General features: G+C 41.8%; 1 protein-coding gene across 1 annotated transcript in view; it reads right to left on the bottom strand.

The window, feature by feature from the left end:
* The window catches only part of LOC127622639 (high affinity cAMP-specific and IBMX-insensitive 3',5'-cyclic phosphodiesterase 8A-like), a 73,452-nt gene extending 56,061 nt beyond the window's left edge, over nucleotides 1-17,391 (bottom strand). The window contains exon 1 of the mRNA XM_052096654.1: nucleotides 16,553-17,391. Within this exon, the coding sequence (XP_051952614.1) occupies nucleotides 16,553-16,684 (132 nt within the window). The 5' untranslated portion in view covers nucleotides 16,685-17,391. The remainder of the gene's footprint in view (nucleotides 1-16,552) is intronic.
* Nucleotides 17,392-19,729: the final 2,338 nt, after the last annotated feature.

Genomic DNA, 19,729 nt, shown 5'->3' with positions numbered 1-19,729 from the left:
TATTCGCACTCCCCGCTGTCTCAGGGGGGAAAGTGCTGCGTCCATACATTTCGTGAATGTACGGGGGCCAATGATAGGCGAATGGTAGTACTGTGTACTGGTATGACTGTCCCTCGAGCGAATCTCAGAAAAGGCCTGTGGTGAGCGCTATCGGGATGTGAAAGTAAGCGTCTTTCAAATCCACTGATAGGAACCAATCCCGGGGTGAACTTGCACGAGGATATGTTTGGTCGTTAACATTCTGAGCGAGCGAATCATTAAAGCTTTGTTCAGATGTCTGAGATCTAGGATGGGGCGGAGGCCACCGTCCTTTTCGGACGACGAAAATAGCGGATGTAAAACCCACCTCGCTCATAGAGGGAGGGACAGTTTCTATAGGCCCTTCTCTATCTGTTTGAGCACCTCGGTGCGTAGAACATGTGAAACATCTTTCCTCACTTTCGTCTCGACCACCGCTGAAAAGCGGGGTGGTCTCTGGCGAATTGAAGCGAGTAACCGTGTTTTATTATGTTCAAAACCCATTTCGGTATGTCGGGGATTTTTTCCCAGGCTTTTGCTCGCACAGATATGGGCTGAATGCTGGCTGGGGGCATGTCGCAGTGATTTATGGGCCCCACCGGCGAATCGCCTTGTGCTAACACTGAGCTTACAGCTCTCAGAAGTGCGGGCGCGCGCTGAGCAGCTTTGTTGAGTGCCGAGTGCAGGGGTGCGTGTGAGATTACAGGCACGCGTGCTATCTCCGTAATGCTCACAGCATGAGCTGGAGAAATGTTTGAAACAGTATGGGCAGCGCTTATGGGTGGGGGTGCATATACTGTAGTAGGCACGCGCGCCACTTTCATAAAGCCTCCCGCTCGCGGCTGGGGGTTTCTGGCCATGCATACAGTGTTTGTGTGTAGGGGTGCATGCATGACAATAGGCACACGATCTACATTTATGGGGCGTCCAGCTGGAGCTGGGGAAGTATTCAGCACTGTTTGGACAGTATTGATATGTGGAAATGCGCACTTTAGTGTGGACACGTGACCCCTTAGTGACACAAGCAGAAAATGACTCTTTTTGTGATTTTTGTGTGTCGCCGTTAAAACGGCGTTTGATTGCAGGTGAGCGAGTTCTGTGACTGGCCCATTGACTGCTGTACAGACATTTCCAGCCACCTGTAAGGGGACTGGGTAATGATTTACACGGTTTGGAGGGAGTGGTCCGGCTTTTGCGAGATACGCACTCTCTCTTTTTCTTCCTATGGCTAGGAAGACTTACGAGGCTCCGGGTTCAGCACGATCTTGGGCCGAGGTCCCCGTCACTCAGAACTGCTTTCGGTTAGCTGAATGCGAGCGGCGTCGAGCGTCTGTTTCAGGTCTGTTTTTTGGCTGGGAGACGGGAGGCGCCGCTCTGGCTCGCTGCTGCTGCTGAGGCGGTCTCTGGCGGCTCTGTGAGGAGCTGGAGCGCTTGGGCAGGAAGTGACGCATAGCCTGCGAATCCTTCCGAGCTTCAGTGAAGCGTTCCGCGAACTCTCTTACCGCCGGTCCGAACAGGCTGCTTGGAGTGATAGGCGCGTCGAGGAATGGCGCCTTATCCGTGTCCTTCATCTCCGTTAGCGTCAGCCACAGATGGCGCTCAAGGACAGTCAGGCTAGCCATGGCCCGGCCGATGGATTGGGCGGTGGCCTTTGTGGCTCGCAGGGCTACATCAGTGGCGCTGCGCGGGTCCTGAAAGCCTCAGGTTCAGGTCCAGACTCGGTCCATGGTGCGGAGAAGTTTGGCCTGATAAACTTGCAGAACAGCCATGGAATGAAGCGCTGACGCAGCTTGGCGGCGGCGTATGCGCGACTGGCGAGCTGAGGTAGATCGGCAAGGCTTCGAGGGATGAGAAGCTTTGGCTTTCCATCCAGCGGTGGAGGGTGGGCACAGATGGTTGGCCACAGCCTCCTCGAGGGGCGGGTTCCCTCGTAGCCTCTTTCTCTCGCGCCGTCTACCGAGGAGAGCGAGGAAGAGAAAGAAGGCTTCAGGCGAGCAGAGTGCGGGGCTTTCCACGACTTTGTGAGTTCGTCGTGAACTTCGGGGAAGAAAGGGGAGGGTCTCTGTCGAGGGGCCTGCCGGCGCCCCTGTAGGAACCACTCGTCCAGCCGGCTGTGGGCGGGTTCTTCCGGACAAGACCAGTCGAGCCCGAGGTCTTCCACGGCTTTAGATAGGATGCGGACGATCTCCGAGTCCATGCTGGTGCCCGTGCTCGTGTCCGCTAATACCGACGGCGCGGGGTCGAAGGCCGAGCCCGGCCAGTCGTCGGATGCAGCATCAATGGAAAGGCTGTCAACCTTTTCACTGTCGTCCCCTGACGCGCCAAATGAGACAAGACCCACCGCTCTGTTGGAGGGGTGCTGGTCCGCCTGCGTGAAATGGACTGGCGGCGGGGAGTTCTCGGGTAGTGGTGAAGCTCTGGCGGCCTCTGTGAGCGGCGCTTTTTCTTGCGCGGCTCGAACAGAGGGGACGGCAGCACGGTGGTAGCAGGCTCGTTCGCGGCGAAGGCGGCGAAGCGAGCGCGCAGCTCGGTGAGGCCCAGGGAGTCACATTCGGGGCATCCGCCTCGAGTGAGAGCAGCTTCTGCGTGGTCGGGTCCCAGGCAGCGAGTGCAGATAATGTGACGGTCCCCGTCAGGAAGAAGGCCTCTGCACGAGGCGCAGGTGGAAGGCATTTGGAACAACGCCTCGAAATTGCTCTTTACTAAAATACAAAAAGCGTCGCAGAGGCGAACACTTGCAAAGTAGCTTAGCAAAAGGATATCAGGGTGATGCGGCGCCGGATGGCGTAGCAGAAGGCTTTGAAGGCGGCTGAAGGCGCCGGCGTCCTCATACCAGTCCTGCTGTAGGCTTGTCGACGGCGGCGAAAAGACTCCAATAATCCGGAGGATCCAGCGAAGAGAAGGTCTTTGCTGAAGGAGATTAAATCTAAAGAACTCTCATGACGGGGCGCCTAATATATATCCCTAGCCACGTCCATCTTGGCGGTCTCTGAGCGCTGTGGCTAGCGCGCCATTGGTCGCGCGTTCAGAGTCGCCCCGCCATTGGTTCGAGCAAGTTGCCGCAGCACAGCCAATGACCGAGCTGCCTCGCTCATTGCTGTCTGCTGTGCAGCTGCAATGCGTTTTACATAAAGACTTCAATATTTCTTGAGAAACGGAGTTTTCCCATAGCGTAAGCTACTTACGCAATAGGAGAGACCTCTCGAGAGGGAACTGGTGCGCACTTACTAAGATTACTACGATAACCTGAAGGAAGAACAGACAGATGTGTGTTGTGCACATTCTTTCAGAGTTGGGCAGCGAATCTTCACATAATGACAAAATATGATGCATTATATTTTGATTATGCAATCTTTTGTACATTTTGTAACATACTACTTTATAACAGCCTATAATAATATATAGACGATAGACTGGAACAACAAGATGCAATGCAGCAGCCATAGACGTTCGTCAGAAATGTTATTATATATGCAGTTATGAACATGTAATTGCCCCTTGAGTACTCGGCGAGTACTCAAGTATTTAGTCCGAGTACTCCAGTAGACAAAATGACCAAAATGCCCATCCCTAATGGGGAGGGTGGCAGCTTTCGAGGAGGTGTCATGTAGAAGGCTGGGGATCTGGGATTCATTTGATGAGAAATGGGGCAGTTATTTAACGTTTATGGGGATTCTGTGAGAGGCATGGTTTATTTTTTAATTATTATAATTTTCTCTCTGTGTGTGTACTTATGTGAGACCACGGGGGTGTTCGTTGGGGGTCGGGGTGGGGTTGTTGACTGGGGAGGGGGAGGGGTAGTAGTGGGAGTTAAATGTTGATGCATTGTATATATGTTTTGTTTTTCTTTGTAATTTCTATGAATCAATGGAAATTATAATCTTAAAAAAAAAAACTTTCCATTTCAAAATGTCATCATAAGGTTATTAAGTTCAATGTTCAGCAGGCAAATTCAGTTAGTAACACACACACACACACACACACACTGGGAGAATTCTGTACTTAGTAAAAACACAGATCAGAGAAGCCACAACCAAGGCCAGATAAACCACGGACTCTATATCAGCACTACACACACACCCATAAACACTACACAGACACATACCCATACAAACACTCACACAGACTACACACTCATACACATACACACAAACCCTTATGTACACTACACAAACACAGAAATGTGTTGGGAATAGCATCGTCAGACCTTGCACTTGAGTCTTATCATGGACACAGAGTTACACAGATGCTGCTGCGCCCTTGATTAACACACGCGCAAACACACACACACAGTCAGACAGACGTCAAACACAATCTCTCCTCAGACTGGCTGAATGTTGATAAATTAATAACTACATTCATTATCATTGTTTCTCGATTTAAACTTTGTGTGTGCTGTAGTTTACATGAACATGTTGAAGAAACATTCTCACCAAATATTACAGAAGACAGACTGTGTGCATTCACCCTCAAGAAAAAACATGATAAACACAAAAGTGCATTAAACACACTAGTCAGTCACCTCTACAAATAATAATTTTATAAATGCAAATTAGTCTTTATAGAATCTCTACTTCAAAGACCTGGGTATCCTAGGGCCTGTTTTCACTTGGGATGGGTATTTTTGAGTAATTTGAAATGGAGTACCCTAATCCACCAAAAAAAAACTACTTGAATTTTAAAATGTAAATGTTACCAAAGATAACTTAAACTATGCTTTCCATTTGGGGGAAACATTTAATTTACAATACGCATTAATAGAAATGGGGGGGGGGGGGAGCAGGGTAGTCTAAAATAGAGGTGTCATGGTCAATCTTCTGAGAGTATATACAGTAATAATATTACAAACCATAGGACAGCATTGTGAAACAGGAACAGAGTGAATCCAATACCGGTCATATGTCTCATTCAAAAGATACATCTGCCCTTAAAAAAAAAAAATAGAGAGTTCATGGCAAATTTTCTGCAAACATGCCACAAATTCAGCATAGATCATTTTCACACGCAAATTAGCTTTGCGGCGAACTTGTGGCAAATGAATCATTGTTGAAGGATTTCCGGAGTTTTACCACTACCAGTGATGAGCTGCAAACTTCTGGCAAACATTTGTGGCGAATCACATGCTCATTTGCATGTGAAAATAGCAAGTGTCAAATTTGCGGCAAGTTTCGATTTTTTGTAAGGGCAAATTGAGCTCATCGTAATTGGCCACAAGATATGCAAGAGCCAATGGCATTTGACGTCACTAACGCCTTTTCCAGGCGGCAATTTTTGAATGTGTTAGAACGAGTTGAGAGCGGGATGTGTTATGGAGGATGCCGGGGGACAGTGATTGTTAAGTAAAAGCTTAAATGTGGGTCTGTTCTTCACAAAAAGCAATCGGAAGACATGGAATACACCCAGAACCGAACAGGTCACCTCAGCAGAGCAGAATACATTTGAAGTCAGAAATTGACATACACTTAGGTTGAAGTCATTAAAACCACTCCACAGATTTCATATTAGCAAACTATAGTTTTGGCAAGTCGTTTGGGACATCTACTTTGTGCATGACATAAGTCATTTTTCCAACAATTGTTTACAGACAGATTGTTTCACTTTTAATTGACTATATCACAATTCCAGTGGGTCAGAAGTTTACACACAGTTAACTGTGCCTTGGAAAGCTTCCAGAAAATTATGTAAAACCATTAGACAATTCTTCTGATTGGCTAATTAGCTAATTGGAGTCAATTGGAGGTGTACCTGTGGGTGCATTTAAGGCCTACCTTCAAACTCAGTGCCTCTTTGCAAGACATCATGGGAAAATCAAAAGAAATCTGCCAATACCTCAGAAAAAATATATTGGACCTCCACAAGTCTGGTTCATCCTTGGGAGCAATTTCCAAATGCCTGAAGATACCACGTTCATCTGTACAAACAATACTACGCAAGAATAAACACCATGGGAACCGCAGCCATCATACCACTCCGAAAGGAGATGCATTCAGTCTCCTAGAGATGAACGTAAGTTTGTGCAAAAAGTGCAAATCAATCCCAGAACAACAACAAAGGACCTTGTGAAGATGCTGGAGGAATCAAGTTGACAAGTATCTACATCCACAGTAAAACGAGTCCAGTATCTACATAACCGTAAAGACTGCTCAGCAAGGAAGAATCCACGGCTCCAAAAACAGCCATAAAAAAGACAGACTACAGTTTGCAAGTGCACATGGGAACAAAGTAGAGCTGTTGGAAAAAATTGTTTCAGCGATGCATCGCGATTCATCCTCAAATGATTCTGAATCGATTCTCAAAAGAATCAGAATCGATTCTGAGTTCAGTTTAAAAATCACAGCAGAGCAGTGGTGCACACCAAAGACAGATGTGGAAACAACAACAAAGTTAAGTGCATACACTAAAGTCGTGCACAAACACGACTGTTTGCAGACCAGCTGTATCAAACACATGACCATTTGTGCCCGAATGAAACTACAATCCCGAAATTATTTCACAAACCCACGCACATAGCAACAGGAGAGTTTATCCGTGATAAGAAGCCAAAAAACAACATAAAAGACGAGCTTATGCCCATAATTGGACTGATTTGCACACAAGGGGGGAAAACACTGAAGAAAATAATGATGAGGCAGCAGTTCGGAAGATGTTGGTGATGTTTTCATTTAAAAAAGAAAGATATTGAAGGACAAGATGCATCGAGAACCGTTTTATAATTGAATGGTTACCCTTTGAATCGTAATCGAATTGTGTGGCCAATGAAGATTCACACCTCTAGGACAAAGATTTTTGTAAAGGGATTTAAGGGAAATGAGGAGGTGAGAACCGGCTTGACAATATAAGTAATAGATTTAATGATAAACTTAAACAAAAGACACAAACATGACGGTCAGCTGACCGTAAAATATCTCTCTCTCTCGTCGCACCACCTTCCGCAGTCAGCCTTTATCCCTCTCGGAGGCTTAATTAGCCTGATAAGGGACCGGGTGTGAATAATAACGACCTGGCCCTGCCCCTCCGCCCTGTCACAATCTTACTTTTTGGAGAAATGTCCTCTGGTCTGATGAAACAAAAATGTAACTGTTTGGCCATAAAGACCATCGTAATGGTCTACATGGTTATGTTTGGAGGAAAAAGAGTGAGGCTTGCATCCCAACTGTGAAGAATGGAGGTGGCAGCATCATGTTGTAGGGGTGCTTTGCTGCAGGAGGGACTGGTGCACTTCACAAAATGGCATCATTAGGAAGGAAAATTATGTGGATATCAGCCAGGAAGTTAAAGCTTGGTCGCAAATGGGTCTTCCAAATGGATAATGACCCCAAACATACCTCCAAATTTGTGGCAAAATGGCTTAAGCACAACAATGTCACGATATTGGAGTGGCCATCACAAAGCTCTGATCTCAATCTGACAGAACATTTGTGGGCAGAACTGAAAAAGTGTGTGCAAGCAAGGAGGCCTACAAACCTGACAGTTAACCCAGTTCTGTCTGGAGGATTGGGCAAAAAATTCCAGCAACTTATTGTGAGAAGCTTTTGGAAGGTTACCCAAAACGTTGGACCCAAGTTAAACAATTTAAAGACAATTCTACCAAATACTAACAGTGTATATACTAAGTGTATATACATTTCTGACACACTGGGAATGTGATGAAAGAAATAAAAAGGAAATTAATCACTCTCACTACTTTTATTCTGATATTTCACATTCTCAAAATAAAGAAGTGATCCTAACAGACAGGGAATGTTTACTACTATTAAATGTCAGGAATTGTGAAAAACTGAGTTTAAATGTATTTGGCTAAGGTGTTTGTAAACTTCTGTCTTCAACTGTATGTACAGAAAACAACGGAATAAACAATAACCACTGCAAACTAATACATTTGGCTGATTAAACATTACCATTGTGAATAAACAAGGCTGATTTAAAACATAATGAAACAATATGTCAGAATGACAAAATTGTACCCCAACATTTTATTTCAGAATTATAAAAATCTGATGCCCTTCGTGTCAGTCTTTGACGCCAAACATTTCTCACTGAAAGAAATGCACTTGCCCAATGCGTCGGAAACAGATGCCAAAGGCTGCTTTCGGTGTCCACCTGTTGACACACTGGGCTCTTGCACAAGCTGCAGTATTTGATGCCTCAGGAGTGAGAACGGGTTGTTATTCAGAAAAACATGTGGTGAAAGTTGTCTTTTTATAAAATGTGGTCTGTCTGCGTTTAGGTATTTCATGCACATTCACACCTACTGGTTTGATAAGCTTCAGGGTTTAAGCATTTTTTCCCAGCATAAAAGCAAATCCTTGTCTGTTGGTTTGAAGGGGTCCAACAATTTTCAGTAGAATTCAATAAGAATCAGTTGCAGCATTATTGTAGTATTGCAACAATTGGCTTTGCTTGAAAGCACAGATGCGTCATATCCTCTCTAATCCAACACCTCAAAAAGTATCTACATCGCCCCCCCAGTGGGCTCAATTTTAACTGCAAGATTTTGTGAGAGATTCAAAGGGAAAATACAGTGAATTTCATCACTGCTCACAGCAGGCAAATGTGGACAAGAAAATCAATTTATGATATTCGAGTAGCATTTATTGTATTCTACTCACTGGTGTAAAACGATTACTCGTGCACATCCCTAGTATCCACCTAGTATTAATAAGCATTTTCGGTGATTCAATCACATGTGGTCAGCCGAGACACGTTCCTGTTTCCACCTGGTATTATCATGCATCTCAAATGAGTCTCCTGTGACCACTTGTGTTCGGATTTTGAGGGGAGGGTCTCTGATAAAATCACAACATACATCAATCACTCTGTCAGTGTTACTGCATGATAATAAACCACAAAAATGTCCAAAAAGAGTAGCACAAAAGAACCGACACACGGTTTCTCCCAGATGCAGCTGAAAACTGATTGAAGCACGAATGCATTATTTTGAGCAGATTTTATTTTGCTATTTTGGAATTAACCTGAGCTTCAGATGTGTGTGCTTGTCATCCGTGTACATTGATTGTTGCTATCAGACACACTGAAGATCCATGAAGTTCACATACTTTTGTATGTATAGATTTTTCTTTATTTTCTGATTAGATGATTATTTCCTTTTGAAGCCGCTTGTAATCAGCAATCTTTAAACTCTTGTTTGAGCACAGGTGTTAATTGACAGGTAAAGGGTGGCATGCATCAGGGCGGATTGCGTTTCACAGCTCAAATGCAATCGGATGTGTTTTTGACCAACTTCGTATGTGGTTCCAATGATCTGATCACAAAACATTTTGGGCCCTGTTTAGACCTGTATGTAGCATTGACCACTTGTGATCGGATCACCAAAAATGCATCTTAATACCAGGTGGAAAAGGGGACTTGGTTGCCATCTCCAAAAATCATAATTTGCCATGGTACTAGTGGTCAATTCAAATTAGTTTTTTTTAATGGCTAAAGACCAAATGTCTCTTTTGTTCTCGTCAAGTGACCAATGAGCTTCTTTTATTGAAGAACTGAGAAGACGTCAAGCTGATCTGAATGTTTTGAACTGTGATCGAACTCAGCTGCATGTCATCATGAATACTCATGAATAATCCAAAGTGATTCTGTCACCAAGCGTTTTTCCTGCTTGTTTCTACACTAAAATGACACTAAATCAGAAAGTGGAGCCACAACACTGTTTTTATTTAACTTAATTTCTTTACTCACTAAAGGCTGCATATGGACGTATATGTTCTACTGCAAGTCTCGATGGGATTAATACAAAATAACGTACTTCCACAAGGTAAAGTTTTGGTTTGGTTTGTATTAGAGATGCACCGATCGACCAGCCAGGGACCGGAATTAGCAGATTTTCCACATGCTCGGCCCGATAACCAGCCGGTCAGCCTCACGTCTTACCGATTCCAAGCCGGCCCATTTTGTTGCCAGCGCCGCAGGCAATAACGTCACAGCCGCATGTAAACATGTCATTGGCGTGGAAGATCTTCACTGTGAGTGAAGAATTCATAAAGTTCGAAATGTGTAATAATTAAACTGTGGGGGAACCACCACAACAACTTTCGGAACAACAAACCTAATTAGACATTTAAATCACCATCACCCAGCTGAAAATGCGCATTTTAAAAAAGAAGCTAAAAAGTGAAAGCGGCTAAAGCTAGCCAGAGCTCAGAGCCAGTCACAAGTCAGCAGCCTGTCCTATCATTCCTTGGTATGAGCAGCGAAAATACCAAAGCAATTACGAGGAAAATTATGGAATACATGGCCCTGGATGACCAGCTGTTCTCCATATTTGAGGACAGAAGGATCAGAAATCTGATCAATTTCCTAGATGCGGAGTAGGAGGTACTTTCCGACGTCGCGTTGCCCGAGTTGTTTAATCTTGTGTCAAGTCACACACGCAGCCTGTTATCTGTAAACATTTGGGTACACAAATCCGGGAGAGGGGAAGGGGGGTTCTGGATGGCAGAGGCAGGCTAAATACATACAAATTGTGCCGTTGTGATTTAACGTAATTTTTCCCACCGTGTCCGATATTAAAATCAGTGCGACACACAATGCAAAAGGCGTGGCCATTGTCGATATGGCTTCGGGATATGAAAATCAATTCTTCCGTCCAGCTGTTGTTAAATTTACATGTATATTTTGTTTTTATCACCGGAGCACCAGCTGTGTCTTCTCCTCCCATCTACCAGTGATGCTTGATTTAACATCCCGCGTCTACTGCCTGCGCAGATATCAACAGCGCAAATGGGTTGTAGGTTGCCAGATCGTGGTCATAAATGATTTGTAATGTGTATGATGTGTCGATTATGTGAGTAGGATGCGTTTCATTCAAGATCTGGCAACTGGACACCTTGGAATAATATATTGATGTGATTATTCATATAACGTGGTTTGGGCCATACAAATTACGGGAGTTTTTTTGGGAGAAATAACAAAACGGGAGACTCCCGGGAAAAAGTGTTGACAGGTATGCAAGCCGTTCCCGAAGCAGTGCTCCGTTTTACAACTGATATTTGTACATCTAACGTAAGTTGAGCGTATTGGACACTTCAGTTTTTCAGATCTTTGGAATTGTTTTGTTAGACGAGTAAAAAGAGAAAAAGGTCCATTTATAAAAATAGTGGAAAATGACATTTGTTATATAAAGCAACTCATTTGCAGTTAATTGTTATTTCTACCTCTTTCCAGTCACAGAGCACTTTATTTTGAGAGTTGTTTAAGTGAGAGAAGATCCTGTAACTTAGTGCAGTTTGGGGGAAATTGTAATGTTTAATAATTTATTTTATTATGAAAATAAAATGTAGCATTGAAGAAAGGTAGATTTTGTTTGTATATGTGGTCAATAATAGTTCTTAGAAAGAAAATCGGAAAAAATCTGTATCGGCAGGTCACACTTGCAAAAATCGGAAATCGAAATCGGCCAAGAAAACTGAAATCGGTGTATCTCTAGTTTGTATAGGTAAATACGTGCACGGTAATCTCACTCGGATCCACCCCAAAACAATCGGTTCGAGACCACCTGGATGTAAAAGAAATCTGTTGGAGTTACCAAGTTAGATATCCGATATAACGTTTCTTAAAGGTGGAGATTCAGACTCTCCAAGTTGAATGGAACACTTCATGAATCACAGCAACAACAATACAGAGCATCACGGCTTTCCTCACAAGAGTGAACATTTGGATACACACACACATATTTACACACCAGGCGTGTGTGGCAGTATACATTGACGAGTGTTTCAAACAGCTAGACAGAGGGCAGTTAAATGGAACACGATGCAGAATCTTCAAAACAGAACTTCAACTTAACACGCATATTAAAACGCAATGGTTACAGCATCTCCTGTTATTTGAAAATAGACGGTTCAGACAGTCACTAAAAAACTGGTGCGCACTTCCTAAGATTATTACAGTAACCTGAAGGAAGAACAGACAGATGCGTGTTGTGCACATTCTTTCAGAGTTGGGCAGCGAATCTTCACATAATGACAAAATATGATGCATTATATTTTGAATATGCAATCTTTTGTACATTTTGTAACATACTACTTTATAACAGCCTATAATAATAAATAGACGATACACTGGAACAAGACGCAATGCAGCAGCCATAGACGTTTGTCAGAAATGTTATTATATATGCAGTTATGATCATGTAATTGCCCCTTGAGTACTCGGCGAGTACTCAAGTAATTAGTCCTAAAAAACAGAAGTCCTCAAGCGTGATGTCATATCCTGTCTATTTCTGGTTTCTGAAATCTTTTTGCATGCTCAAAGACTGGTGTGACCGGCTTTAGTATGCAGCTCTTGGCCAGAATAAGCTGCAGTATGAACCAGATCTTTTTGCATTTAGTTGAAACGTCTGGCTACGTAAGACTAGCTCAAGGGAAACTTTCATTTTGATGAATTCAGGTAAATTGGGTCACTTTTTTGACAATGAAATGACCACCAAAAAGTGACATAATTGACCTGAACTCATCCTATATTCATCATCTTCACATACTTATGGACACAGTTGCATAGAGGCTACACTCACAGACACAATACACTTATACTGCTAAAGTGTTTTTTGGTCATTCAGTAAGTACAGTAACAAATTTGTAAAGGTGAGTCAACACATTAAACTCTCAAACACACACAGACCTTTAAAACTGCTGGGTGCTCAGCATCCCTGTCCTGGCTGTTACTGGTAGGTCTTCTTCACACAAACATACACTTCACACAAATTTGAACGCACAACACAGACTCAAAACACTCAAACATACACAGATTGAACTCATTAACACAGCGTGTCATCAGAGACATTTTTGCTACATTTCAATATGCGACTATGATTTAAAATGACCAATAAAATTAACACACTCCAACATCTAATGGTATGACCATACAACACAAGACTGCAAGCGTGGTCAACTCATTCAGTTTGTTGTGTTGAATTTCAAAACAAACACACACAGTCTCCTACAGGGTTGTTGTTTTTTTTAACTGTGTGATACCAAGGACCCAAATATGAGAATCCCCTTGCAGGCCCCCATCCTAAAACAAAGGCAGCTAGAAATTTAGCATGTGTAAAAGACCCATTTTACAGTGTGTAAAAAAAGAAAGAAAAAGATAAGCGTGATATTCTAAATAAAACATGTTGTTTGCTAAATCTAATAATTGGCATTGTACTAAATCAAAAACAAATTAATAAAATATCTGAGAATATTCTACTGTATAAAATGGACAGTGTATCTATCATTGAACAAAATGCTTGTGATTAATCACATGATCTCCGTCCATTTTTCAGAAAGAATGAAACCGTAATAAAAAAAAAAAAGTGAACGAATACATTTAGTAAAATACAAGGTGAAAAAGGTGAGAAAGTCATAGCAGGTGTTCCAGATGTATACAGTTGATTTGTTTGTTCTATTTAAAGATATGTGTGTTTACGCTAGTACAAGCGACTATAACATGGAAAATGTAGAAACTTTTACCAAATACTTTACATATTTGTATATATTTTATAATGAAAATAAATTTGTATAAATCGTGTTTTATTCAGTGTTTCCCAACGGCACACTTTTTACGACTAAAAAATTTTACGGTACACCACTATCCCGCCTAGTCTAACCATTGTCAATATTTTTCCTTTTCAAGAAATTGTCCATGTTTTCTGTCCGTCTTAGTAACGTCTTTACTTCTAATGTTTGAAATTTGGCAAAGGGTCAAAAAAATTTCCCTCACAATCTATTATTACCTGTCATTTTAATTTTCATATTTTAATGATAATAAGAAATTTAATAGCTTTTATATTCATTAACATTTTCATTTTTAATCATGAACTTACAGGACGAGTATATAGCAGATTATGCATTTATTTATTAATGAAGAGAACAGATGAACAACAGAGACACCACACGAAGCAGAAGAATGTTTTTTCCATGCAGTGACAGCGGAGGCAACTAAAACACGACATATGAACAATGCAATATTACAAAAAACAAATGATTGAAATATGAACAAAACACCTAAAAAATGAACTGAACAGAACTCAATCAACAACAAGGGAGACTGATCCTGAGGCAATTGTCATTAGATTTTGCACTTTGCCTCGGACAGACGACTTCTCGTGGCAGTTTTAATTTGGTTTTGGAGGCTGAACCCAGCGTCACACACCACATCGCCCTCCACATGACAAGAGTTCCAGAAAGCGTCACAGAGGGGCAATTTTACGAGTTTGCCATGTAAAAAAGCGGGATGTGTTTACAATAAACACTGAAAACATGTATTTGGAAAAGAGAAAAAAGCTTGCAGTTGCTTTGATAACAGAAAGTAATAAAAGGACTTGTTTATGTTTAGGTTGAAGCATTTTCTTGGTGAATTTAAATTAGTTCAATAACTGGGGTCTCTGATATTCGTAAACGATAAAGTAATATTTAATTAAAAGAAATTATAAGACGTTAAATGTCTCTTCACAAAAATGGAAAGTTTTTAAATATTTCTTGTTGTTTCGTATCTCAAAGACATTATTGGTGAAGCAAAAACGTGTATGTGAAAAACACTTTGGTGTGACGTCATTTCATGGACTTCAATTTATTCTGCAGCGCTGACACGAGTCACGTGAAAAACCCTTAATGTGTATAAATATCACTCACGTTTGCACATTAATCATTGCTCTTCACTATCACAAAAGTGACCGATTACGGTTTAAAAACTGCAAATTTTTCTGAAAGGTGAGGAGTTTGGATCCCTGAAATAATTTTTTATTTTTTTGCATTTAAATATTTTGTGTAACTTTAAAATTTTCCACGGCACACCTGACAATCTTCCACTGCTTTAATTCACCTAAGTGGCAATCAACTGAACACACAGTATAGTCAGGCCATTATTGATGTTAAAAACAGCACATCACTATTTGAAAAATGTCATTTTTGATCAAATCTAAACTGGCCCCATTTCCAGCAGCCATCACTCCAACACCTTATTCTTGAGTAATCATGCTAAATTGCTAATTTAGTTGAAAGCTATTTGGTTCATTAAATTAAGATTAACATTGTCTTTGTTTTTAGTTGCCACAGTATGCAATAGACTGGCATGCCTTAAGTTCAATATTTTGTCAAAAATGGCAAAAAAGAAACAGCTTTCTCTAGAAACTCATCAGTCAATCATTGATTTGAGGAATAAAGGCTATACAATGCTTGAAATTGCCAAATAAAAGATGAAGATTTAAAACAAAGGTGTACACTAGATTCTTCAAAGTCAAAGGACAACTGGCTCTAACAAGGACAGAAATAGATGTGGAAGGTCAGATGTTCAACTAAACAAGAGGATAAGTACATCAGGGTCTTTAGTTTGAGAAATAGACATCTCACATGTCCTCAGCTGACAGCTTCATTGAATTCTACCCGTTCAACACCAGTTTCATGAACAACAGTAAAGAGAAGACTCATGAGTTCAGGCCTTATGGGAAGAATTGCAAAGAAAAAGCCACTTTTGAAACATAAATAGAAAAGTTTAGAGTGGGCAAAGAAACACAGACATTGGACAACAGATAATTGGAAAAGAGTGTTCTGGATCTTAACCCCATTGAGCTTTTGTGGGATCAGCTGGACTGTAAGGTGTGTGAGAAGTGCCCGACAAGACCGCCACATCTATGACAAGTGTTAAAGGAAGTGTGGGGTGAAATGTCACCTGAGTATCTGAACAAACTGACAGCTAGAATGCCAAAGATCTGCAAAGCTGTCATTACTGCACGTGGAGGAGTTTAAGAATTTCTGAAAAAATTTTCAAATTGTAATAGTAATTTTTCATGTTATTAAAGTCCTGACTATACATTGTGATCAGTTGAATGCCACTTTGGTGAATAAAAGAACCATATTTATTTCCATAAGAGCAAAATCTGTACATTATTCAAAACATTTAGCCACCAGTGTGTGTTTGTGTGTGTGTATATATAGATATATTCATAAAGAAGCATGCAACATGTGATCTCACCCATGAGCAGTAATTAAGATCTGACCAATCAGACAATCTGTTAGGCCAAAAAATTAAATAAAAACAGCCTGAGAGTAAAGTACTGTGGCAGTATGGTACAGGGAAAATTTGTACCATGGTGTTGTGGATTACCATATTCACAAACCATGATATTTATATGGCATTCCAAGGTACTTCAAAGGATAACATGGAATCAACATGGTGCATGAGCAAAAAATACACTTTAATAACCTTGAAAGTATCAGAAGGTAATATTATGTTATTTTGATATCCACCATGATACTGAATAATTACTACATTCATACACTATGTTGTTTGTAAGGTACTCTAAAGAATAGGGTGGCAATGCCATGGTACGTCTTGTTAGGCCATCATATGACTCAAGACTGATAAAAATAACACACACTGACCTCAGGGATGTTGGATGTGGTCTCTCTCTTTTTCTCTCTCTCTCACACACACACACACACACACACACACACACACACACACACACACACACACACACACACAAACACAGAAATGGGATGGGATGGGATGAGTGTACCGGAGCAGAGGGGCTCACCTTATAGGCGTTGGGTTTAATGTGGCTCTGCTGAGGGCAGTTCTGCTGCGGTGAGTGCGAGTCGTCGGACTCTTTCCCGCTGTGATTACCCACCCGATCAGAGAGATGAATGCTGGAGGCGCAGCCCATCATTCACCCACGGCTCTCCGCTTTGACTGCGCTAATGTGAACGCATCTCTCCCTCAGATCATTAAGAATATCACAGATTAATCACAGATATCAACTCTATTGATCCCCCCACCCCCCTCAGTGTTTGCCTCATGTATCTCTTCACTCGAGCGCGTTTCTCTTCATCCTCTCAGGAACTTGGGCGCTTCTGTCGCGGTTTTAAAGCTCCAGCTCGATTCAGGCGACACTTTCATCCATTTTTCCTGTATGTTTCGTGCGTCTATTCTGATTCAGCGCCCGCAAAACGCGTCCGACGCGCCCGCACGGCCTCTCTTTCAGCCGCTGTGGTCACAGTCATTGGGATTAGACCGGTGTGTTTCTTCCACTTCACATCAACAGGCAGAAATCTGGCCCAAACGCGTCGATCCCGTCACGGAGCGCGCGATCCGGATTTATGACAACAAACGAGCTGTTAGATGAACTCAAGAGCGGCGCGTCAACGCGGATCCCACAAATCCTGAATTAAACTGCGGCTCTCAATCAAGGGCCTACGGTTTCTTTGCGTCTTTTACGTAAAGAACAGGGGGAAAAAAATACATATGCGCGACTGTCAAATAACGCGCGGCCGCGCCGAAAGAAAGGCGTTCGCGCGTCGCGAGTTTCCTGATGAAGAATAACGCGCTTTGAGAACAAATGTGACAGCAGCAGATCCAATAAAAGTACGCGCACGGATTGACCTACAGCCTCGAATGACGTTAATGCAAATGAACTGCGATGAGCCAATGAGCGGCGTCTTGCGCGCTGAGGGGAGGAGCTCATTCACAGAGGGAAATTTAAAACCGAGATGCGCGGATGTTTTTCCAGGCTGCTGAGGTGAAGTGTGTCCGGTGATGTTTGACCTAATAATGCGGTTATTTCCATATAAAACTGTTAAGCAGCTGCATAATATACGCACCTGGCGCATCGTGGTTTCATTGTATATTCATATTATAAAAAAGTATTCAAAACATCTCTCTCAAGTTTTTTTTCTTCTTTCATGTGCATATGATGGTGGACACTTAAGTAAACAGTCTCACAGAAACGTACTGTAGTGTCAACACCATGGTACAATCGCGTTATCCATGCAAGTTTGATATCTAATAGCCTACTGTGAAATGGTGTTTACATACTCCAAAGTACTAAAAATCCATAGAATTACTTTGGTGTACGTCCAAAACACCATAGCAAAACAATGCACAGTGGGCCACTAATTCAGCATAAATGCAGATGCGCCATCAACTGACTCCAAACAGATTGAAATAAGACATACACACTGACTATGTGGAAGTTGGATTTAGACACTCAGTCAAGGAAACCCGACTTACAGACACTTTACCTGAGCGTTGATAGGCTATAGGTTGTAAATTCATCTTCATTTCATATTGGCATTCTTTAAGGATGTCAGACCCCAGCCCACACAAAGACACCCTAAAACAGTCAAATTCAGTGATGCCAGAGCAGTGTGATCAGTTACACTGGTTCAGGTAAATAATGTGTGTAGTTACACTAGCAGAAACTATGCTTTCAGATATACAGTTTTGTGAGGGCTGTTTATATTCCCTGTGTTTTGAGATGAGAGTGATGTGTTGTAATGCAGTTTGGTGAAGTTGCTCCCAGACATACTTACACATCTGGTGTTATCAGAGTCAATTATTAACACAAACTCACTTTATCACTGTAGAAAAACATCACATGTGAATGTGTGAGAGACTTGCAACTCAATAACACGTGACATGTGACGTCAACTCCAATTTTAATACATTTATTTTGACTATATAACATTTGTTATATCAAGCAAAAATAAATAAATATAAGGGAACTGGGAAGGTTAATGTTATAAAAATGTATTGTATTCCAAAATTCAACTACCTATACAATCTCTCCCCGTTGAAGTTCCCCTCTTTTATTTTAAACAATTTGATAGTATAGCTAAATCTCTTATTTGCAATGGCCCTCAGTGGCATTCCAGTAAGTTACATTGGCCAAATGACAAAGGTGAGTTAGGTCCCCAAGATTTAATTTTACTATTATGCTTTTGTGTCTCAGACATTTGGGGCATTGGTCACTATCACCTGAGAGAGCCCCTCCCTGGCTCTTTATTGAACAGGGGGTCCTTGCCCCTATCTTGCCATTGCAAAGTCTTTCTACTAAGCTGCCCGGAGAAGTAAAGGCAAATCCTGTTATCTCGCACATGCATTTAGTGTGGACAAAAGTTTCCTGCATGTTCGATCTGGACATGTATCTGAACGTTGCCGCAAGTATTTGGTTAAAACCTAAATTGTGCATTAACAAATCCCCTTTCTGCTGGACAGAATGGATTCAGAAGGGAGTTGCTACACTGGGTGACCTGTATGAAAAATGGAGCATTGAGATCCTTTGAAAATACTATACAGGTACTAACCAGATTCTTCAGGTACTTACAGCTGCACCACCTTTGGGTGTAGTATGCAGCCCCTTAAGCGGTAGACACTCTTGAGATGGTGCTTGCTGCTTTTGGAAAAGGTCATGAAGATCAGCGCACTATTCCTGACTAATTCAGAGTCTAGGGGACGAGGCTTTAACATCTCTTAAGAAGTTATGGGAGAGAGACTTGAATTTAATACTGGAGGATGAAAAATGGGGTAGGATTTTTAAAATTGTCAAATCTATGTCTAGGGATGCAAGGGCGTGCCTCATTCAATTTAAGATTCTGCATTGTTTTTTTTGGACTCCCTCTAGATTGTATAGGCTTGGCCTTAAAGACACACCCACTTGCTGGCGATGGTAGTTGGAGGATGGGGACATGGCTTTGGTCGAGGTTTCAGAATTTTATCTGTGAGGTCTTGAGCACTGAATTGTATTTTGCCCCAGACTTTGTATTTTGGGTGATTGGGTGGGTATTAACATAATGAACAAACATATAAAAAACACATAATTGATAAAAGTTGATTACGTGTATTCTTGTGCTGTTTGTGTAAATATACGAGTATTGAATCAATAAAAAATTGTTAATGACAAAAATAAATATAAGGGAAATCCATTTAAAAATTT

The sequence above is a fragment of the Xyrauchen texanus genome, chromosome 29 (assembly GCF_025860055.1).
Source record: "Xyrauchen texanus isolate HMW12.3.18 chromosome 29, RBS_HiC_50CHRs, whole genome shotgun sequence".
Classification (NCBI taxonomy): domain Eukaryota; kingdom Metazoa; phylum Chordata; class Actinopteri; order Cypriniformes; family Catostomidae; genus Xyrauchen; species Xyrauchen texanus.
Note: the sequence above shows the minus strand (reverse complement) of the source record. Positions and strands in the feature narration are given on the sequence as shown.